Raw genomic sequence first — 24530 nt, 5'->3', positions numbered from 1 at the left:
GCTCTTTTTGAGTTGGAATTAGAGGGTTTATGCCGGTGGAAGTGAGTTCCAGCAAGGGAATTGGTTTCGCGCAAGTTTTGGGGTTGTTATGCTGCCGAAATTTAGCCAAATCAAGTGGTATCTAGTTGGATATAGACAAAGGACTCCCAAGACTCTACTTTGTAAATTTACCCTCTCAAAGAATAAAGAAATACCGAAAGGGGCGCCTATTTAGGGGCCAATCTAGTGTCTGACTCGCATACAGATGCATTCTAGCATCTGTATCCCATTCCCCTCTCTTGTGTCATTATAGCACAGGTAGAATAGACGACTAATAATAGGTGAAAGCTAAATCAAGTCTACCGCCCTTTTTGAAGTTAACAGGCCGGTTACACCTACCCTGTTGGGACGCACAAGGGACCTGGGCTTGAGCCTCAACAAGCTCTAATGCATGAGACAGTTGCCTTGTCTGTTGTGACACTGCTGGCGCTTGCAAAAATTCCATAAACTTAGGATTTTGCACCAACCGAAACAACACATTCACATCGGCAACCAACTGTGTCCTGAACGCATCCTCGTCTAGTTGCCCAGTCATAACCCTTGACCTTGTGGAGCATTCAAGTGTAACCGGCCTGTTAACTTCAAAAAAGGGCGGTAGACCTTAGACTTAAACCTTATTTGCTTTCACCCATTTAATTTGTCGCCCACTTTACCTGTACTTTCAAGACACAACAAAGGGGAAAGGGATACAGACTGCTAGATTGCACCTGTATGAGAAGACCGATACCAGACTGGCCCCTAAATTAGGCACCCCCTTCGGTATTTCTTTATTCTTTAACAGAGGGAATAAAAGTTGTGGTTCCCTACAAGCTGCCCCGCACAATCTGGGCTGAATTTCTTCTGTTCTGGCCCAATTTCGGCAGCATAATTGTACTAGGACCCTTCACAGTCAGTATCCCCACGCATTAGATGACTTTCCCAACACATACAGACACTTTGCAAAACCTCGCGAGAATCTGCAGCACACTGAATTCTCTGTTTTCTGCCCTGAAAATGCGCCAGATCACCTGTACAACGGTCCCCTCGCGTCCCCAAACCTCCTGGGGGTATTAGGGTCCGTTTAGGGCCGAAACCCTAAACCTGCAAAAATACACAACAGGCTGTAATTCACTGTTTCGGGCTCCATTTCGCGTGCCGGTCGCATCCGTAGCAAGTCCTCAAGCTCCCGCACCTATAGGGCTACTTGCCCTTTGAATCGGACGGGATTTCGCACGTGAAACCTCTCCGAATTCACTTGTACCTGCGGGGGATTAGCCGCTAGCTAATCCAATACCTGTGCAAGAGGCTCTTGCCTCGGCAATCGCGCATGAACCCACATAACTGTACATTGGTCAAATGAAAAGCCCACTAGAGGGGCATAACCATAAAGAATAGGGGAGAGAGAGAGAGCAGTGAGAGGTGTGCAGGTCATGACATCCTGCACCTCACTGTACATAGAGGGTAAGCCAGCACTCCATTGAAGCTCTCCCACCTGTGACAGCACTCAAAAACGAGCTCACAGCTGAAAATCACGTTTTTGCCTTCTCTTTAAGTAGTAAATTGGCCTCAGAGTGCCAAGTGTCACTCATTTGTGCATTTTCCCGCTTTAGACCCTCGGGTCTAAAAATATCTCACCTGTAGCCTCTGTTGACTTGGCCACAGAGTAACAAAATGATCCCCATGTCAAACTGCACGTAATGACGCGAAGACATTTTGCCGTCCAAAAATAGCAGTCCCTAAAATTTAGGAGTTTCTGCCATTACATTCTTCTAGGTCATCTGACCCGTAGCCACACCCAGAACTGAAATGTAGCCTATGTAGCAAAGGATTCCGCTTTGGCTTGCCAAGGACTCCACTTTGGCTAACCATAGTCCTTGTCCAACCTTAGTGCTCTTTAGCCCTCAGGCCCAGACTCTCTCTGAACAGTTCCACACTGGCTATGCAATGCAGGGCAGTTAGATTTCCAGAGGGGTGTTTCCAAAAGGTAAAACAAACGAAATTCCCCAAAGAAAAAGAAAATAAACAAAAATGGAATTGACACTGGAGGAGGAACAATTTGTTTGTCCTGTGAAGAGGAACCCTCTTCCATGGCGTCATTTGTCCTGTCAACCATAGTGTAATTCCGAGCTCCTATACTCTGTGTCTTCCCCGCAAACCAACCAAGGCTCACTCTTTAAGGAAAAAGTGATTCTGTACTGGAGACGAAATCATGAAACTGGCCCGTAGGGCGATAGACTTTAGCTTTCACCCGATTCTTTACTTGAAAAACCTTACTCAAACTTAACGACAAAGAGGAACTTCATGAATAAACCTGTGACTAGAATTAACACTTCAAACAAACCACGATCTGGCAGAGCTAGAGCGCACCAAGCAGACAGTGACACCTTGTAGGCCCCAAAGATTGGTGCCCCTTTCGGTTTTTCTTTATTCTTATAAATCTTGGGAGAAAATCCTGTAAGTTCCTACGAGCTGTCCCGCTTTTATCGGGCTGAAAATGGCCTGCTCTAGCTCGATTTCGACAGCATAACCATAGTAGGAGGCATCAAAGACAATCCCCATGCAAAAGGTGACTTGCCCGGTGCATACGGACACTTTTCCAAACCTGGCGAGAATCTGCAGCACGCTGCTCTGTTTTCTGCCCCGAAAATGCACCAGATCACCCGTATAGTGATACCCTCGCTTCATCGAAGCTGCTGGGGGTATTAGGGATCAATTAGGGTCGAAACCCTACACCTGCAAAAATAGCAGGCTGTATTTTACTTTTTGGGCTCAGTTTCACGTGCCGGTCACATCCGTAGCAAGCTCTCGTACTCCCGTACTTGTAGGGCTACTTGCCCTTCGAATTGGGCGAGATTTCTCACATGAAATCTCTCCAAGTTCACCCGTACCTGCAAGGGATTAGCAGTTAGCTAATCCAATACCTAGACAAGAGGCTCTTGCCTCGGCATACGCGCATGAACCCACACAACTGTACATACAGATGGAAAGCCCTTGAGCTGGGCATTACGATTCTGTATTCGAAGGGGGAGAGAGGTGCGCGAGAGCACAATCATCATGCTACATAGAGCAAGGGAGAAGGCAAGCTTTCCATTAAAGCAGTGATCACCTGCACCCACTACTCACACACAGAGTGGATCACTTAATGAAACCAAAATCAGCCTCCACTCTCGAATTGGGCGCCCCCTCTTCATGCAAGCTGGGAAATTTAACATGAAGCCGCCATGTGTCCACTTAGCCTCTTTTGAGTTTATTCCTAGTACCCACCGACTTACTAAGTGTAGCGAGGGCCCTAAATGACTTTGAACTGAGCCTAGAGACCCTTTTACAGCTCGGATTCCAGTGTCGATTGGCATGACCATCTCGTGGCGACGTGCCCTTCCCAATTGCAGGTGAAACTCTCGGCTGTCGACCTTTTCACACTAGCCACACAATGTCTAGCCATTTGTGACTTCAAAAAGAGGGTCCCAAAAATTAAATAAAAATCAAGGGAAAGAAACCAACAACTAAGGTTAGTGGTTTCCACAACCTTGTGAACCTAAGGGGTTCAGTTTCTCTTGTTTCTCTCAGCCAGTTCTTTTGAGTTGGACATCCTACGTCATCACTTTGTGACATCAAGCACCTCCACTTCACGAGCAACAGAATCTCTTGCAACTCGCATGCAGCTTCCAAAAGGATTACTGCAAAATTTCAACAGACACATCAAATGCTTTCAACACTTCCATGGCTATTTGCCAAATTGGTGAAAATAAAACCCTTATCCTAAAAAAATCAAAATGGTCAAAACATGTGTGAAACAATCCCTAAATGTGAATGAGATCCTTGTCTTGTAGGTGTATAGATGAACGACCCACAATCAAGGGCACTTGCACGAGTGACGAGAAGGATGTAACAAGGAGGAAAAGCATCTGAAAGATGAACATAACTCTTAGCACTGAGGACACATTTTTCACCTCATGGGACTCTCGTAGATAAGCTCCAAAGATTAGTAGATTTTGACGCCCTCGTACCTCTCGTAGATCGTCACTCACATATTTTCCATCGTTGTAATCAAGCCATTATTGAGAGGCATAGAGAGAGCAACTTAGTACCACAAAAACGTAAGAAGAGGTGTTTGTGTTAGTGTGATATTTGATCTCCTATCACATTCATCATCCACTACGTCTGACAAATTTAGACCACACTCCAAGGCACTCATCCTTTTCCTCGAGTGAGCCTAACCTTGATATGCTTGTGTCTTGGTAACTGGCACCCTATTGACTCATTTGGAGAGAAGTGTGTACTATCTTCGTTCCTAGGCATATGTCTGGGTTCACTCTAACCTATGACCAATCATCAATGGTAAACTCTAACGCACAATTACAATTTATCTCTATTTTGACAAAAGAAAGATACACGGATGACAAAACTAACTTGTAATTAAATGACCAAAAAGTTGTAGAGTTATGATAGCGTTGTAGCTTTTATTTGATTGTTTTGGCTTGAAATCTTTTGATATGGATGAGGCTATAAATCCTTCCTCCACTCATGATGCGTCAATTGTGAGCAACTCTTTAAACGTGGAAGAAACTTTTGAAATACACAACCACTCTTTAAATTCAATCCTCATTTGGTTCATAGGTTGTTATGTTTTTCTATATATGAGAACATTGGGTTCTTGTGCTAGACTCCTATAAGCCCTAAAGTAAACTTACATGAAAAGGATTATAGATTCTAAAATGATTGGAAAGCTCAAGCCTATAGGTAGCTTCATTTGCCTTGCCAATCACTTTGATACGTATAAAGTAGCATTGCATAGCTTTCGAAAAGATGATGCTTTGCTTTTAGCAATGACGGTCAACCATCATTCAACCTACTTCTATCAAACTTCAAAGGACATATTGATCCTCTTCCAAAAGCTTGATGTTTTCTTCATTAGATGTGGGTAAAAAAGACAACACTCATCTCCAAACACGTAAAATCATATGATAGCAATTGACCATTACAATTCCGTCAAACCATTGTCGTTTTTGTCACACAACCCGTTCATTTCTATGTAAACACCCTCTTGGTGATAATCATCCACCTAACACTCTCGGACCATTCACTTGTCTTTGCAAAACGCTCTCTTTCCTTCTCCTAACTTGTCTTATATAAGACACAAGTCCTTTAAAGCTCCACGTGCTTTGGTAAAATCATACAAATTATTTATATCCATCCCTTGTCAGAAACTGCACTTCCAAAGAAAGGTCATGCGGATACGCTTATATAAAGAATTGGTGGATGAAGAGCCGTTAACTCATGGTATCTCCCCCTTTTCTCCCAAGTAATAGAATATCGAGTCACAAAAGCGTTGCTTTCTAGTTATCCTAGTTTAGTGCAAGTATTTCGATCAGCCTCTATTGATGATTGTTTATTCTCAGCAATTGCCATCACATGCTCTTTCTTACTTACCTTCACTTCTTATGTGGCATTCACTACAACTGCTTCTTTAATAGCCCTCCCTTCAACCGCACGTCATTCTTGCTTTTTGTTGTTGTTCTCTCTAACTGGTATTCCAACCAGCATCTTCCTTGCTGCCTTCATCGTTTCATTTATGTTCTAAACCACCTCGGCCCACATTCCTATTGCCACCTTTGCTATCTTAGTATCTCCTCTTGGCTCCTCTTTCATCTGTTTCAAATCAGCCACTAACTTGGAAATAAACGCTACATTGCTTTACAGTCCAACCCTCCACGACCAATTCCCATGCTCTCTTGACACCGCATCATCAGGGATGTAACATGTTGCATCATGGTATAGCTATTAATATCATGTCTGGCAAGGGGCAGCCATTCCCAGACTACCATCACAGACACCATGACAGTCGTTACTTTTATTTATATTTATCTACATGCACAAACATTTATGAGTGCCACATGTTGATAAAGAGGGTAATAAAATGCTGTATGAACCTTTCTAAAGAAGACCACTGATATGCAAAGTCACAAGGACAGCAGCATCCACGACACATTAGAACAATTGAAGGAGTGAATGGTAAACCGGACAAGGTACCTCTTCAATATCTTGCTCATTTGCCTGCCTGCTTACTGATCCTACAAACAGCTTGTGCTCAAGAGGGCCTGCAGACCAACTTTCCCAAATTGGAATGACGGCAAACAGCCTTATTAGCTGAATCATCAAAACACTCGACCAAACCAACCTGAATGATCACGATCACCATCTGCAAACTTCACTTGCAAAGGTTCTGAAGCCTATCAGGACAACAGGTCAGAAAGTAAATATGGAACAGGTGATAAAAGTAAAACTTTGGATCCACAGTGCAACATTTTCCTTAAGGCCTACCCCCTTTAGAGTCCTCTGGTTGTCAAGTGCTCGAATGGCCCTCTCAGCATCCACAACAGATGAGTATTTGATAAAACAGCAACCTGACAGAATAATGAGATGCAATTAAGTTTATTGAAAAGAAAATTACTTGCAGCCAACTAACCTACAATACAAGCCAAAAGTTCATCATGATTTACTGTGAAGCTATGACTGTGCAAGCACCTTTCAACTTCTGACCCAAGGACACATCTGCACACTCATGTGCACCAAACCAAGTGAAGCAGGCAGCTTTAACAAAGCCCTTAAACAATGGCAGCTCTTGCTCAATTGCATCTGGTGCATATTAAATTGAGCTAGCACACAAACTCCCTCAAGCACCTTAGGATGTGCGAGCTAGGCACTACAATCAGACCGCTAAAGCATTCACCTCACGTTCAAAATGCATACCAACGAAGAAGTCACAGATCAGTATGCCTCTTAAAGAAATACGCCATGAACCCAATCAATAAACCCCATAGAAAATTGTACTGGCAGCGTCGTGCAAATGCTTCAAAGGAATATGTTGTATCAGCTTGATTGAAGAAAAATACTAGTCTAGAGTAGCTGGCACCCTGAAGTCAGAAGCAGATGGCTAAAGATGCATATCTGTGCCACTTTCACCAAAATCCTTGCACTACAAGTCCGAAGAAAACTCTGACTAAAATGTAATTAAAACAATAAAAGTAAATCACAGCATTTATCAGCATTGTCAATTAGTTTTTTCAATCACAATGTGAAACCAAAAGGGCTCGGCAATGATAGTTTGCTAGCTTTCTGCAGATCAAATGGGCTCACTAACTAGTTCACCTACCCTAAAAGCAGAAAATAACACCTCCCCTTCTGAAACTGTGAATCTCACCTATTAAAAAGGGAACACACCATAAAGTTTATTTTCCAAGCAAATCAGACATTCACGTGCATTCTTCAGCATGTGAAACCAAAATTCCATTTTTGAGAGACAATTGCAGCTAGGAAGAAAGTTGGCTCACACCTTGTGACATCCCTGTTTTCTTATCTTTCAAAAAGACAACTTCTAAAACATTCCCGAAGTCACTGAACAGCTCTCGTACCTGTAAAAACGAATATCCCAGCATCAATCTTTAGAGGACATTGAGAATACACAATTTTAGATATTTGTGAGCGTTTCTTTTAACAAAATCCCAAGTTGCACTACAAACTCTAAAGGTCTGGAGCATAAGCTGAATACACTCGACAGAGGCAAATTTTTTTCTTTTGCAACACCAATCCTACTGCCCTACCCTCGGCCCGCTACCCCATTTCCGTGCGAGCTGCTCGTCTTCGGCGTTCGCCATATCCGGCATGTGCCGTGCCTGCGGTTGCCCCGCCCCTGCCACAGCCCCTGCTGCCCTACACTCTACCCATCGCCCCGTTTCCGTGCTTGTCTTCTTCGCCGAATCCGGCCTGCACTCTCCCCATGTATGCCCCGGCCTGCCACAGACACTGTCCCCGCGCTTAACCTTTTGAGCCCAGCCTGTTGCCCACCCGACCCAGCCTTTGCTGCTCACACTCATCACACACACACACACACACACACACACATACCCTTCTGCAGCTTTCTTGGCCGCTTCCTTTTTCCGTCTGTTGAGGGAGAGGAGGGTTAGGAAATAACGCTAGGATTCTAGAATTATTGGGGTGAGCAGAGTTTAGGTAAAAATATTTTGTCACGTGACACATCCCAACCCTATGTGTCCGTGGACAAGCTACACCACAACAGGGTTCAGTCAGTTCAGTCAAGTCGAGATTAGCAGTGATCTGACACTTTTGTGAGTCTATTCGTAGACCGTGCATGCCAAGTCACTTAGCATAGATGCATATCCTCCGGTTGTACACAGCATGATCATCGGAATTCCCATTAGAATCCATTAGCATCAGTTAGGGGATTTTTCGAGTGACTTTATCCCATTTTCCCCATTTTTTTGACATTTTTCACTTATTTATTAAGTGACTTTTGTTGGGTAGTCGGTAGGGCAAATTGGGTAAGTTAATATATAAGCAAACCCAAGTTAGCACTCCACAGCAGAAGAGGCAACAGGAGCTTCCCGCTCAACAGGCAACTTCTCAGCAGTACCCCCCATCGCCCAACCGTCAAGCCTAGCATTTCCATCACAGAGCCTCTCCCTCTCGCCGGCATTACCAAATCTGCCATCGCCAATACTTGGATTGCCTAGCGTTTCCTCCATGCTAGAGATCGCTAGCAAGAGGAAGGACCAGCGTTTTCAGATTGCTCAGGCCAGCGTTTTTGCAAGATGCTAACGCCAGCAAACAGTCAGCCTTGGTAGCGTTTTTGGGACCAGCCTTGGCAGCGATTTTCAGCCAGGACTTCACTGCTATACCAGCGATTTTTCAGCCATCGAATTCCCCAAGAAAACGCAGCCTAAAGTGCAGAAAGATCAGCGTTTTTTGTCCTTAGCATAAACCCCGAAGGAAGCAGTCATTTTCAGCCATGAAACCTGCAGGAAAACAGCCATTTCCAGCCATCAAGAAGACCACCGAATTCAGCCTTAGAAGATCACAGATTTCAGCCTTAGTCGTCGTCGTCCTCGTCACCATCGTCGTCATCGGCATAGTCCAACAGTATCAATCCTTTGCATTCGCATTGTACTCTTTCGTGCAATCAAGTAGACCACTCTCGCCGACGAGAGTGGGGCCTTCGGAGGAGGGTTTTACAACCTCTCGGGTGTCGTATCTCTTCTCTCTCCTTCTCTCAGTCTCATTCACTTGCACGCACAATCCACTCACTTTGTTCGTGACCACAACACTCTACAAGACGGAAAGCTCTCTCTTTCCCTAAGAACTAAAAGGAACCTTGAGCAATAAAGATCACTAATCTTGAGAAAAAACAACATTCATTCCGCTGCACCTAACATTGGTATCAGAGCTTTGGAAGTGTTCTGCATTACTCAAGGAAAGAAACACAAGAATTTTTTTTTGCTTGTTGCAATCGTACGAACCCAAGTTTACTTGGGCATGGCTATTCCTAATCGTGTTTTGTTGAAGAGTGACAGGAATCCCAAGAAAGAAGGGCTTGTCCAGCCTCCCCTTGTGTCTCTTTTCACTCATTGAGAGCGAACCGTGCACTTAGCGGCCGGCCAATCGACGTGAGGTGGGAAAAAGCAACCTTGGTGTGAGCGCAAGGCCGCCAAGGGGTGCGCCCGCAAAAAAGGGTAGAACTCGAGTGAAGAGAAGATCCTTCTCCAACGCGATTTGCAAGCAAAAGAACACCTCAAGAACCCTAGATTCTCACGAATCAAGGACCTCAAGAACCCAAGACCCCCAAGAACCCAAGTTCCTCGTGAACTTAAGAACCCAAGACCCCCAAGAACCTACGACTTCAGAATGATCATCACTCGAAGCGGAATGGATACTTCGCTTGGAAGTGATGAGCATGAGAGAGGCGAAGAAGAATTTTCCCCACCAAGAGGTGTTTCTGACCCTTCCCCATCTACGACACCGAATGCACTAACTCCTATGGAGGCTTTCGACAAGAGGATGATTGACAAGAAGTTAGCAGACAGAGCAAGAGATGCCAAACAAAAAGCAGAATAGAGCGTGACTACGAAGAAAAGATGGCAGCCATAGAGCGTCAGTCCCAAGAAAGAATGGCCGCCATAGCGCGTAAGAGCGAGCAAGCACGCTTGGAAGCCAAAGCAAGAGAAGCAGAAATGGATCGCAGACACGCAAAAGACAAAGCAGAAAGAAAAGCAATACAAGAACAGAGCGACCAACAAAACAAAGAGTTCTTGCGACTTTTTTCTCAAGTACAGACGTACTTTGCACAGAATCACGAAAAGGAGACTGTTTCCGTCTCTTCTTCTCCAAAGCAGGATACACAGGATTTGCATGATTATGCGAAGCATGATGAATTGAATGATAATGATTTGCATGATGATTTGAAGCACAATGATAAGCATGATGATTTGCATGATCAAGATGTGATTTCTCCCAAGTATGATGAGTTGCATGAAGAAGATGTGATTGTTCACAAGGATGATGTGTTAGTGGATGCTTTTTATAGCGAAGCTAACCTCGTTGTAGATTCGATCAATCACGAAGAATCAATATTGGCTTTCGAGTCGAGGTCCACAGATTCCCCACAAGAAGATTCGATAGATCACGAAGGATCGATCTTGGCTCTCGAGCCTAGGTCAACAAAACCCCCTCAGAAAGAACCCACTCAAGAAGAACCCCTTCAGGAAGCACAGATCTTGGCTCTTGTGCCTAGGTCTCACGAACCATCACAGGAAGTATTATGTGTTCGCATGATTGATACGCACGCATTGTTCGAGTGTTTCATTCGTGAAGGTTTCTTGTATTTTAGTCAGCATCGTTATGTGATCCCTTTTCCTAGGCATGACATATTGTATGTTGAGCACGTTTCTCTCATGGATGAGCACGAATGTATGCGGATTGTTCATGAAAAGTTGAAAAGTTTGTATGTAAGGAAGTCACATTCCATGTCTCTTCCTTGGCATGACATTAATTTCCGAACGAGCACATGATTGTATGAGTACCAAGCATGGGCATTTCCATTGTGATTTGCCACAGTTGATTGATTTTGATCAAACAGAAAAGATTCGATCGCATTGTTTCCATGTGTTCGATGAACGGTTTGTCACTCCGTCTCTACATTGCATACACAGTCTTTAGAGAAGACAAGATTGCTTTCCTTCACTTTACATGGAATGGGTATGTTCATGGTTTTGTGTTGGAGATTGTTTCAGGAATTTTCAGCCATGGAGATTCTTGAAGACGAAAGAAGCAGGACTCTAGACGAAGTTGAAGCAAGAAAGGAGATTCAGAAGACTTTGTGTCGCTTTTGGCGCGGCCCAAAGAAGCAAGCATTGCAGACCTTTATGAAGTTCAAGTACCGCACAACCCACACATCAGAGTGGGCCGACGAAGAGTCCCTTCCAGGATTTCGGATGCTGTTGGCGATCTCCCTCGACGCCATACAGTTCAGTACCAATACCTCACTTTGAAAAGGAGGGGATGTCACGTGACACATCCCAACCCTATGTGTCCGTGGACAAGCTACACCACAACAGGGTTCAGTCAATTCAGTCAAGTCGAGATTAGCAGTGATCTGGCACTTTTGTGAGTCTATTCGTAGACCGTGCATGCCCAGTCACTTAGCATAGATGCATATCCTCCGGTTGCACACAGCATGATCATCGGAATTCCCATCAGAATCCATTAGCATCAGTTAGGGGATTTTTCGAGTGACTTTATCCCATTTTCCCCATTTTTTGACATTTTTCACTTATTTATTAAGTGACTTTTGTTGGGTAGTCAGTAGGGCAAATTGGGTAAGTTAATATATAAGCAAACCCAAGTTAGCACTCCACAGCAGAAGAGGCAACAGGAGCTTCCCGCTCAACAGGCAACTTCTCAGCAGTACCCCCCATCGCCCAACCATCAAGCCTAGCATTTCCATCACAAAGCCTCTCCCTCTCGCCGGCATTACCAAATCTGCCATCGCCAATACTTGGACTGCCTAGCGTTTCCTCCATGCTAGAGATCGCCAGCAAGAGGAAGGACCAACGTTTTCAGATTGCTCAGGCCAGCGTTTTTGCAAGATGCTAACGCCAGCAAACAATCAACCTTGGTAGCGTTTTTGCGACCAGCCTTGGCAGCGATTTTCAGCCAGGACTTCACTGCTATACCAGCGATTTTTCAGCCATCGAATTCCCCAAGAAAACGCAGCCTAAAGTGCAGAAAGATCGGCGTTTTTTGTCCTTAGCATAAACCCCGAAGGTAGCAGTCATTTTCAGCCATGAACCCTGCATGAAAACAGCCATTTCCAGCCATCAAGAAGACCACCGAATTCAGCCTTAGAAGATCACAGATTTCAGCCTTAGTCGTCGTCGTCCTCGTCCTCATCACCATCGTCGTCATCGGCATAGTCCAACAGTATCAGTCCTTTGCATTCGCATTGTACTCTTTCGTGCAGTAGACCACTCTCGCCGACGTGAGTGGGGCCTTCGGAGGAGGGTTTTACAACCTCTCGGGTGTCGTATCTCTTCTCTCTCCTTCTCTCAATCTCATTCACTTGCACGCACAATCCACTCACTTTGTTCGTGACCTCAGCACTCTACAAGACGGAAAGCTCTCTCTTTCCCTAAGAACTAAAAGGAACCTTGAGCAATAAAGATCACTAATCTTGAGAAAAAACAACATTCATTCCGCTGCACCTAACATATTTTCCATCTTGCTTTACTCTCTCGAGTATTATGACATCGTCGTTTGTTATCTAAGGAGCTTGAGCACAACATCGCTGGCCCTTTTGCAATTCTCTCTCAAAAAGGCGTGGTCCGCCGCCTGGTTGGATGCACCTATGCTTGGGTCAAGATCCGGGAAGAATGGTGCGGTCTAGGCATAATAAGTAAGTTTCCCCGACTTAGTTAGCTTGTTCCACAAAGAGCCACTAGCTGAACTGCAGTCTAGCCGCTTTGGATGAAGGAACGGTGCAAGACGTCATTCTACTAGGCAGAGGTACTTTTATTGTTGTTTTCTCATCGCAATAGCTTGCCTTTAGAGCCACACGCCTCTCGCTTTTAGGGACATATTGCACCCATGGTATGAGGATTTTACATTAGCTACTTTGGAGGACAAATGTCAGGTCTCGAAGTTTCCAGTTGAAATGAAATTTTCCAGAGCTTCATACATAGTTTTGCTTGCCAGATATGTTGAGGCAAATGGGTTCTATTTTCGGCATACCATTCATGTGTTTAGTAAAGACCCAAACATCTCTACGATCTAAAAAGGTGGCTACTACCCCTTCCACAAAGGTTCCAGATACCCATCATTTTTTAGTGGAAAGGGCTGCTACACTCACACGGGATCATTTACAAACAAACCGAACCAGTGCCTTAAATGTCATGAGGTGAGGCATCTAGTGATGGATTGCCTTAGAGATGGCCTGATCACAAGAGGGGAAAGCCTTCACAACCACAACAAACCTAGCAAATTTCTGCACGGCAACAAGACCCTACAACAGTATGATAGAGATCATAGGGATACGAGTCAACAACAATACGGTGCTTAGCACACATAGACAAAGACAAAGACACGCAAGTAAACGAGGACAAGTACAACCTATCCTTGTCTACGGATGGGTAGGAGAAAAAAGTTGGATGAGGGAGAGCAACGGTGCAACCCCCAGATAGACCTCATGAGGAGAGGCTGCCAATTGAAAATCAAAAGGTCGTCTCAAAGCAGGTGGACACACACACAGAACCAACAGTCGATGGCCGTTCAAGATCAGCTAGAGCTGCCCCAAGATAGACTAGTTCAACAAGCTTCGAATTCCTTGGAGATTCAGCCGCAAGTAGCCTCTTATAAAAGACACTATTGGTGGTAAGCACGAGATTGAATCTCTTCAATTGGTAGAGTTTCACTATTCAGAGGATTTTGCATCACCAGAAAATGTCCCGGTATGTAAAATTTTGTTTGCCTAAATGTTTGCAATTGGTCCGTGGAGATTTCCAGACATCTCTTTAGGGAGTGGGCCAATTGACATGTTTTTCCACCACTTATCAGAGTTTCAAGACATCACATTTTCCCTGATCCAGAGATCCATGACCAGATTCAAAGTACAGGTCTTACATGAGAATTCCTTTTGGACAAGAGAGGCTATTTATGATACCATACAGGAGCAAACAATGGTTGATGCCAGCTACTTTATGGATACCAGATAGTTTGCTGAGTTGTTTCAGAGTCAATGTAACCACAGAGGTCATCACGTGCCAACTAAGAACCAACTTGACACACAAAGTGCAATTCTTGGGAGGAGCACTCTCTAGTTCTCCAACTATCTTGACTGAGAATGACTCCCTCAGAGCGTTCTTTTGTAGTCACCTGCTTTTCAACATTAAAAGCCAAACTGGCTTTAATAATTTATAAGCCCTTGAGCAGTCAACTACTCAAAACTAAACATAAAAGTCAAAAGCTCTTCCAAACCACATAAAGAGTGCCACGCAGGCACGGGGCAACCGCGGGCAGGGCACATGCCGGATATGGCGAACATCGAAGACGAGCAGCTCGCACGGAAATGGACTAACCCATTTGGATGAGTGTCAGATGTACATTGCAGCTAAGAAATCTGAGTTTTTTCTCACTAAAATTACTTATCTTGGTTATATCATTTCTGCAGAAGGCGTCAAGCTAGACCCCGCGAAGGTGGAACAGGTACGTAATTGGGAATTGCCCAAAACTGCATATGATGTGCGTTCTATTCTTGGTTTATGTCAAGCATATAGTTCGCACATAGATAATTTTGCACGCATTGCCACACCTGTGTTTGATGTTTTGAAAGGGGTAAAGACTCGCCGTCAACGCGTAGACTTGCCCGAAGCAGCCATTGAGGCTTTCGCACCTCTCAAAGTTGTTGTGACAGAAGCACCGTGTCATGTTGGAGAACCCCTCTGACACGATTGGAGGTGGCCAAGCTATTGTGCACGGGGCTGAGTTAGCAGCTTGGGAGCGTCTATGTATGACTTTGAGGGTTTCTAATGTTTGGCAACACTCAGGCTTTGTGAGGCGCCCAGACAGCTTGTCTTTCTCTCGCTCTAACCGAGGATAGGAGGAGTGAATCTATCTCGGATAGATCGTTTCTACGCCATTGACCACATCTATGACATGGGAGGATCTGTTTGCATCCTAGCAGGGACTACCTTTTCCGACCCCGCGCCAGTGATTCTCACTATGACAGACATACAAAGGAGGGGGGGTGCAATGCTATGCATCCCCGAGAGGACCTTGCTGGATCCACAGCTTAGAGAGCGAGTGGAGGTACTTTGCACAAAGAGCCTAGGCACGCAGGACACCCCTGCTGCTAGAGTGGCCTCTTGACTGGCTGAGTTTGCAGCTTGTTTGGCTGCAGCCAAGGAGGAGGAGAAGCGTCTTGGATGGGGCATTGTTTCCTTGCAAAGGATGCATGAGCAGCATCCAGACAATCCCTGGTTGGAGGAGCAAGTGCGGCAGGCTAGACTTCTACTGTGATCCGTTGTCAGTCGAGCCAGCCTCGGTCAAAGCGTCAAGATGCATGCAGAGAGCAAGTTTGGGCACAGATGCCTTGCCTTGTTACTAAGGAGATGCGACAGAGACTTGAGCTTCCCCTCCAGCTAGAGGAGCTCCATGAGGCCCTTAGAGCACTTCCCCGAGGTAGTTGTCCAGGGGAGGATGGTTTGACTCCCAGCTTCTTCTTGGAGTACTGGGACTTGCTTGGTTCAGATCTTTGCAGTGCATTCCAGCACGTTTTGCACACTGGCGAGATGCCTGACAGCATGAGTGAGGGCTTGATCTACCTGATTCCCAAGGAGGGAGGCTCCTTGGATGAGATTCTACAGTGGCGACCCATTACCATCCTCAACTCATCCTACAAAATTCTAGCAAAGGCTCTCAGCTTGAGGATCCAGCCACTACCAAAGAGTATTATACATGGGACCAAAACAGGTTTTGTCAAGGAGCGTAGTATCCTTGACAACATCTTCACTTTTTGGGAGGCGTCTGCCCTTGAGCGTCTCCAAGGAGAGGATTTGGTGATACTCCTCCTTGATTTTGAGAAGGCCTACGACAGAGTTGACTGGGACTTCCTGGAGGGCACTCTACGCAGGATCGGTTTCACACATGCTTGGATCAGAGGTGTGTCAACCATAGTTACATGGAATGGCCATTTTCAAGTCCCTGTTCCCCGTTCCCATCCCAATTTTCCGTTTCACATCCCTGTTCCGTGTTTTAAACCTGAGTATCCGAAACAGGGAATGGCATTTCATGCACGTCCTCGTTCCCCGTTCTGATTTCCCATTCCGGGTAACTATGGTGTCAGCTCTCTACCCGCGTGCGCACAGTCAAGTGCTTTTGGGAGGAAGAAGAGGGGAGCGCTTCTTGCTCACACGTTCGGTCAGACAAGGTTGCCCTCTTGTCCCCTTACTCTTTCAGTTCTATGCTGAGGCGATGAGCACTTCTCAACAGGTTAGCTTGCATGGCCTTGAGCTCCCTATTAGGGCAAATGAGCTTCAAGACACTGACTTTGCCCACGACTCAGCCTTGTACTTGGAGGACCAGGAGACCAATCTACACAGGTGTGAGCACGCTCTTGAGGTTTTCTGTTGAGCATCAGGCGCACTGATCAACTAGAGGAAGACAGTAGCTTTCTGGGTTGGCAGTGCTCGTCACGGGGACGTGGCAGCTGTTAACTATGTCACGAGGACGTGGCAATTGCTAACCTTAGTTGTTGGTTTCTTTTCAATGATTTTTGTTTTATTTTTGAGACCCTCTTTTTGAAGTAGCAAACGATTGGACATTGTATGGCCAATGTGAACGGTAGTTTCATCCGCAAATGGGAAGTGGTCGACACTGGAATTCGTATAGTAAGAGGATGTCTAGGCTCAGAGCAAGATCATATAGGTCCCCCAATCGCACTTAGCAAGTTGGTGGATACTAGAAAGTGAACTCAATAAAGGCATAAAGTCGAGGTGGGAATACCAACAGACAGTTGGGCCACATTACACTTTTGGATGCGGTCCCAATGAGGATAGATGGTCAAATGACCAGTGGGAACCCAACGGAATCATTTCCTAAAATTTAGGGAACTGCTATTTTGGGCCGTGAAATGTGTTCGCGTCATTACCTTCGGTATGACTAGGGGAACATTTTACAACTCTGCCGCGAAGTCAACTGGGCAACCAGTCGGGAGATTTTTAAGCGGCAAACCCGAAACGGGAAAATGCTTGTAAATGCGCCAAGTGGCAGATATTTCATGGACTTGCCTCCTACAAAAAAAATGGGCGCTGAATTTTATGCTGGGAGAGGCCTCATTTTTTGGTTTTTGGTCACAGGTAAGAGCTTGGAGTGCTTTCTTTCCCTCTCATGTACAGTGTGGTGCTAGGAGTGATGCCCTACACGCTACACTCTGCTCTCTCTCTCCCCTACGTGGAATTATGAGATGCCCCACAAGAGGGCTCTTCATTTGACTGATGTACAGCTGTGTGGTTTCATGCTTTTGTGCTGAGGCAAGAGCCTCCTTGAGCAGGAACGGGGGTAGCTAGCTACTACTCCAAAGCAGGCACCGGTGAGGGCATAACCTCACCGTACAGGTGCAAATTCAGCGCTGTGCATGTGCAGAAAATTGACTGTTTTTCAGCCATACGGACGTCAGAACCCTTGGGAATCGTGCCCCACTGGCAGAGGACAGCTAGGGGACTGTTTGGAGCTGAAAACAGGGCAAAAACAAGTAAATACAGTTTGCTGAATTTACTGTTTTTGGGCAGGAATCAGAGGGTATACGCCAATGGAAGTGAGTTCCAGCACGGGAATTGGTTTCGCGTAAGTTTTTGGGCTGTTATGCTGCCGAAATTTGGCCAAATCAAGTAGTATCTAGCGGGATACAGATAAAGGATTCCCAGGACTCTACTTTGTAATTTACCCTCTCAAAGAATAAAGAAATACCGAAAGGGGCGCCAATTTTGGGGCCTACAGGTTGTCGGCGTCTGCTCGGGGCATTCTAGCTTCCGAGCCGTGTGTGTATTCAAGTGTTAATTCCCGTCGCAGGTTCTCTTTGCAAAGTGCTCTGTGTGTGTGTCTAAAGTAAAGAATTTCGGGTGAAAGCCAACAACTACCGCCCTACGGGCCGGTTTCAGTGCTCCTACGCCTGATTGGTCACCAGGTAAGGGTTTTAAATGGATTCTCCCAGGGACTGCACTTTGTTACTTGGGTTGTCAGGTTGGCCTGGACTTGTCCCCTGAGCAGCAGACTGCTCCCCTCCTCCTATCCATTGGAGGAAGTTGTTGCATTGGAGTTCGGCACAGCTCTCTTTGGCAAGCAAAGTTGTAGTGCCAACCAAGTGCAATTGGCTACTATGTGGTAAATCACCTCTTGCTGGATCTTCTCGAGCTCCTATATCAGCCAGCTAGAGAGGCTAATCACGAACTTTCTTTGGTCAGGGCACGACAGCCAATTAGCCCGAGCCAAAGTAGCCTGGTAGGTCATCACCCTACCGTGTTCTCGGGGAGGGCTAGGGATCATCGACCCAGCACAGCAGAGCATAGCAAAGCCCTTCTTGGTGTTAGACTTACACCACTCTGCTGCTTCACATAGGTCTAGGGCATACTTGTACGGCTAGTATTTCTCTGGGCTAGCCACCCATAGTCAAGGTTGTACCTGGTCCGCCCGCTAGAGTTTGGGGCCAGCAGCCCACCTTTGTCCGGGCGCCCTCATATATTTCCATATATCATTTTCTTGTTGGGTCGTTGGGGATTTTATATGGCATTGCCCTACCTCCCCTCGGGCACCTATTTATGGGGCCAGGGGGGTACCCACTTCCATCATCTGATCATTGTACGAGTCTTCTTGTTCTGGTAGTCATGGGGGGCGATCTTCGCTACACTTGCATTTTGTGGTCTACTGTCTCTCTCTCCTCTCTCACGCTTCCGCAAACGCGCACTCTCACATGGTATCAACAGCTTCAGGTTCTCCATGGACCAGGCGCTTCTGCAGAGGTTCTCCTCCCAAGGGATCACATCAGCTAGCGTTTTTTGCAAGATCTGCGTTTTCTGCTGGGCTGCTTGCGTTTTTGCATCAGGCTGCCAGCACTGGCCTTTTTGGGCAATTTCGTCGTTGAAAAACTTTTCCCCTAGGATCCGCAAGAAGTTCAAGCTTTATGAGAAGTTCAGATGAGGTAAGTATTGATTATGTACAAGTGTGTGTGTGTGTGTGTGTGTGTGTGTTTATATTTATTATCCAACAATAGATTGAATCATACAAACTATTGAATCATACAATAGAACTGACTAGACATATATAAAATTCCATAAAATATAACTGTAAAAGCATTTTGACAAATTGATTTTTTGAAGAAGTACAATGTATTCCAATAATCATACAAACGAGTTACACTTGTGTTATCATTATAAAGACAACAACATAGATTTTCTTGAGCAAGATTGAATCTGCTACTACATATGTAGTTTGCGACGTAATCCCAAGGAAGGAACCTGTTATGTGCCGCCATCCACACAAAAAGATTAAGTTAGTACTTAGCATGCTTCATGTGGGAAGACAAGAGTCAAAGACCCCTTCCCCTTGTTATTTCTACCGGCGTTCTCAGCCAGATCTACGTTTTTGGAAAATCTGCATTTTGGGCTGAAATGCCTTTGTTTTGGACAGCAGGGCGTTTTGTCTTTGTTTTCAGCCCTCCGACGGCTGTGCACACAGAGATAAACCCGGTCTGTTCCGGGAGCGTACGAGCACACTGAAAATCGCTGGACAGCAGCGTTTTCATCACCTCGCAATTGCGGTTTTGGGTGGACAGCAGCCACATGGATTGTGTTTTTCACAGAGGATGAAGTTACCTCCTACCAGGACACCATCCGATGGTGGTCCATGCGGTCTCTCAGTAACTGCTGCAGTACACGATATCTTCGACATCGGCTTGATCATCTACGGACGGACGATCCTTGGGAGATCCATTCATTCCAGCCATCCTTTGTTACACAACTTAGCCACCTTGTCACACTGGGTTGCAGGTTCATGCATCAACAAGCTTCCGATCATTCTCATGATGATTTTTGGGCTTCCCCGTTTTCTCCAAACGATTTGACTACAGACACCACAGATCCTATTGGGTAGGACACTTGCAGGTCTATTGGCACTTCCTTTATGACAAGGAGTTGTTTTCACACTCAGTTCGGAACCTTCACGCAGTATCTTCACCCTGTATCGGCCGAGTACAGCACTTTGCTACACTGCTCGTGACGGCACTTTACCGTGGAGATCTCTCGACGGTTCGGGACACCCCGGACTGCTGCTACACTCATGGAGTATCCTTCAAAGGACATCGCAACAAACATCTTCATTGTTTGCCTCACATCTTCGGCTTCATGTGGTTTGTTCTGCTAAGAGGGGGTGTTAAACTTACACCACTCTGCTGCTTCACATAGGTCTAGGGCATACTTGTACGGCTAGTATGTCTCCGGGTTGGCCACCCGTAGTCTAGGTTGTACCTGGTCCGACCGTCGGAGTTTGGGGCCGGCCACCCACCTATGGCCGGGCACCCTCATATATTTCCATACATCATTTTCTTGTTGGGTCGTGGGGATTTTATATGGCATTGCCCTACCTCCCCTTGGGTACCTAATTATGGGGCGAGGGGGGTACCCACTTCCATCATCTGATCATTGTACGGGTCTTCTTGTTCTGGTAGTCATGGGGGTTGATCGCCCCCTCTTCCCTACACCAGCGTTTTGTGGTCCACTATCTCTCTCCTCTCCTTGAGACAGTCCCTTGTTTGGAACCCCATGTTTAGCACTCAGAGAGGCCACTTGGTTGGTAGTAGGCCTCATGTTCCTTGGAGCCCCATGGCAAAGGGCCTACCATGCACTCTCGACGACTGGCTTCAGTTCTCAGGTTTGCCAGAGGAGGTACAAAGCATCTAGCTACGAGGCATGAGAGGGGTACAAAGCATGTGCAAGGACATTATAGAGGCTTTACCAGCTGAGTGGCTCACCCCTCTAGAGATCGCAACTCCCAGGTGGATGGGGACCTTCACGTGATTGGAGGTCCTCATCGCAGTTCGTGCTTGCTCGGAGTCCATACCCTCCATGTTCTTTGAGATCCAAGGCGAGGGCCGACTACACAGAGTCTCAATAGAGGCTCCACACGTTGCAGAGTGCTGCTTTCAGAGGATACGAGTAGTGGGCATCTATGGGAGGACCTGTGTCAGATCCTGACCCAGCAGACCTTGAGACAGGCCACTGGAGGCTTTGGGCTTGTGAGAGCTGCCCTCTGGCACGAGTGCAGTGGGACCCTGGAGACTGGTTTTGGAGAGACCCCTTCTCTTCAGCCGACCACCATGGGATCCCTTTCTTTCAGTACACTATTCGACTTGGGCAACACATATTGGCAGCACGAAGAGAGGCTCCTCCGACTGCAGCACTTCATAAGAAAAAGGAGGGTCTCACAGATGAGTTCTTGTCACACTTTTGGGAGTGGTTGTGGGACTCCAAACAGCCGAGGCGGGTCACTTTGTTCCACTGGCTAGTTGCACACAGAGCTACAGCAGTGGGGAGTTAGTTGGTACATAGTGGCCTTTCGGCAGCCTGTGCAACTTGTGACCATCCTTTGAAGAGTCAGTGTCACTGTCTGTGGGACTGTCCCATGGCACGGAAGGTTTGGCTTCAGGTTCTTCGGCTGATGCCAACTCTTTCCACAGCGCGACAGTACACTTGGGGTGTTGTTACCTGGTCCACCCTCACGGGCCCGGCGCTACAGTTTGAGCTACCTTCCACCAACACAATGATAGTGATCCAGGAGGGTTGACCTACACTTCAGCCTGCTACAAAGCTTACCCCCAGGAGTGGTGCAAAATAAGAGAGGTGTGTTGGCAGCTCATATGTGGACTAACATACTCGTTCTTTTGGCGAGCCCGCTACTTCCGCATTTTCGAGGCTCACCTTGTCCCAACGGCGAAGACTGTTCGCGACTGTTCCCAACGGCGGAGACTGTTCGCTACTCGTCCAATTCACACGGGAACTGTCCCATTGCATGCGGGAGCTTCTGAGACATGCTTAGACATGTTTGCTCCGCTCAAAATGATGCAAAACAGAAAATTGCAGCCTGCTGTGTTTTTCTGCAGGTTTAGGGTTTCGCATCTCAACTACAAGGTAACGCCAGGGAGCCTCGAGAAGGCTTTGGGTACTTATACATGACAACTTAGAGAGATTTCAAGAATCTCGTCTAATTCAACGGGCAAGTGACCAAGGGCAAGTAACCCTACAGGTGAGGGCTACCCACAGAAGTGAACAGCACACGAATCGGAGTGTAAAAGAGAGAATTATAGCTTGCTCTAATTTTTTGCAGGTTTAGGGTTTAGGCTAGTTTTGATGCCTACAGGTCACAGGAGCTTCGAGGAAGCTAGGAAATCACCGAACAGGTGTTTTGGTGCAAATTGGGGGCCAAAAACAAAGAATTCAACGTGTTGTAATTTCTTACCGGGTTTTGTAAAGTGCGTGGAAAGTCAATGTTTACTTGGGATTTGTCCGCCCCCTTGCTCTTGGATGATTTTGAGGTAAACCTACATTGAGTTGCACGAGTTTAAATTGTTGTCACACTCGATGACAATTGTCGCTTGTTCATCATCCGACCAAAGAGTGATGAGTGACCTACAGAGACCTACGGAGCTTTCACCTCTTTGCTCTCCAATTCTCACATTTGTTTTCAAAATGCTGAGGCTCAGCATTTTGTTCTTTCTCCTTCTTCGGTCCCCCTATCCCTTTGTTACCCCAATTGGATTCAAGTGGACAATGGGTGTCCATAAAAGCTACATAATTAATGCAACTCTTACGCAACAATTTAGTCCATTATTGAACTTGGGGACAATAAGTGTCTCTCCAAAGAACATAATCTACGCAACCTGCTTTATGTTCATTGTTCTCCTCGTTTAGACAAGAATATCTTTGGTAGTTTGTCCACAACAACCAGCGCCCAAATTATGGACGGCCCCAACCCCCCCCCCCCCCCCCTTTCCAAAACTCAAAGCAGCGCCCAAAGTGCTTGAACCATGGACCCCAGCGCTGCGATGAGACGCTCCAACCAATAGGCCATCTCAATCAATCTGCAAGTGGGGCTCAGTTTTTGAACTTTCAATGTAGCAGGCAGTTCATGTGTAAAGTTCATGTGTAACGCAAGGCAATGGCGCCAGCTTGGGTGATGGCGGGCACCCTTGTAGTGTGTAAACACCCTTTCAAAAGAAAGCCCTGGGTACCTTTCGTTTGGCTTGAACACACTCTGAATAAACCACATTGCTATCCCTAACTGTAGACAGCCATTTGACAAAAGGGTGCAGAAAAACTACCTCCTCTTCCGAAATACTTCGAGGCAGGGAACCAACAAAGAGCTTTGCAAAGTTAGGACCATCTGAGACAGAAAACATCACAAAAGATTTGAAAAACCCAGAGAAGGAGCTATGAAGGAATGTGTGTAATTAGAAAGCATACCTGAAGGTCGATTATAAAGAGCCATGCTATTCCGCTTGTGGCCTGACATTGGAGGGGAAGGGCCAGCAGAGAAAGAAGATGGACGAGGGCCCATCGCCATGTGTGGTGGTGGAAGGGGTAGATGCTGTCTAGGAGGGTGCCCTCCTGCCTGAGTTTGTAAAAGTGGAGGAAACTGCTGCTGTCGTCTGGAGTCCATACTGACTCCTCCCTTTGCTCCTTTGTCGTGTGGTAAGATGAACAAACAGAAAAAATGTAGGAACACGCGCACTCACACGGAGGAAAGAAGCGCAGAGGCGAAAAGAATGCAAATGAGGAAGAGGGAAAACGAAAAACAAAATGTCTGCGGAGAAGAAGAGGATGGCGGGAGCTTAAACTCTATACTGTGTATTTGCGTGCGCGCGCGCGCGCGTGCGTGTGTGTGTGTGTGTGTGTGTGAGAGAGAGAGAGAGAGAGAGAGAGACCGCAGGACTTTAGGTTTTACTCAGAGAGTGAAAAAGATGCTGCTGGGATCGAGCTCAAGACTAAAACGCTCACATTACTAATGGAAGAAATTTTAACGCATGTAAGCCAAATTCTGATATCTAGTAAAATTTTGAGACGTTCATTAATTTGATTTAGAGCTTTTATCCGTAGGGTGAATATAAGAGTTGATTAGTGAACCCAAATCCCCCAAGGCATGTCAATTAGCATGTTATTTTGGATTATGTGCAAGTACATTCTGATGGGCAAAAGAAAAAGCCATCCATATGTTGAGAGGTCAGCATAGCCTCCCCTACTATTTATGAGAAAATTAGTAAGGTGGAGGGGCCAATACTATGGCATGATTCTGAAAGTGAGCAAATTCTTCCACCTCAAAGGAACGGGTATTGTCGCATGTGTTTTTATCTTCGCTACAATGTGATAAACCATCCACAAAAATATCTCCTCATACCTTCGCTGCGAGCGCAGACCTACTTTGCAAAATTAGAATAGCAAAATAATGTGGCAAGCGAGGACCAGTGGAAACACATAATCGAACTCACGATCGTGCGGAAGCCTTGCGTGTTGCTCACCAATCCGCCTACTGTAGCCGCACGATACAATTCTGGAACGTGTTATTATTGGGGGTGATATGCACAATGGTTGGGGGCCGCTCTAATATTGCCCCCCTTACCTTAT

General features: G+C 46.1%; 1 protein-coding gene across 5 annotated transcripts in view; it reads right to left on the bottom strand.

Annotated features, from left to right (window-relative positions):
- Window positions 1-23882, bottom strand: part of LOC147434303 (flowering time control protein FCA-like) — a 121942-nt gene extending 98060 nt beyond the window's left edge. For 3 of the 5 annotated variants that reach the window (XR_015185348.1, XR_015185349.1, XM_086490841.1), the window contains exons 1-6: window positions 23373-23882; window positions 23231-23292; window positions 7352-7430; window positions 6340-6422; window positions 6197-6248; window positions 6049-6116 (exon numbers count right to left, since the gene is read on the bottom strand). Coding sequence is in view for 3 of the 5 variants with exons in the window: in XM_086490841.1 (XP_086346967.1) it covers window positions 6049-6116; window positions 6197-6248; window positions 6340-6422; window positions 7352-7430; window positions 23231-23292; window positions 23373-23568 (540 nt within the window). In the remaining 2 variants the exon portion in view is untranslated. The remainder of the gene's footprint in view (window positions 1-6048; window positions 6117-6196; window positions 6249-6339; window positions 6423-7351; window positions 7431-23230; window positions 23293-23372) is intronic. The other 2 variants (XM_086490839.1, XM_086490840.1) reach the window with 1 other exon arrangement.
- Window positions 23883-24530: the final 648 nt, after the last annotated feature.

Source organism: Adiantum capillus-veneris, chromosome 19 (genome assembly GCF_014529385.1).
Source record: "Adiantum capillus-veneris isolate H3 chromosome 19, ASM1452938v2, whole genome shotgun sequence".
Classification (NCBI taxonomy): domain Eukaryota; kingdom Viridiplantae; phylum Streptophyta; class Polypodiopsida; order Polypodiales; family Pteridaceae; genus Adiantum; species Adiantum capillus-veneris.
The sequence above is the reverse complement of the archived record's forward strand: the minus strand, read 5'-3'. Positions and strand labels throughout refer to the sequence as shown.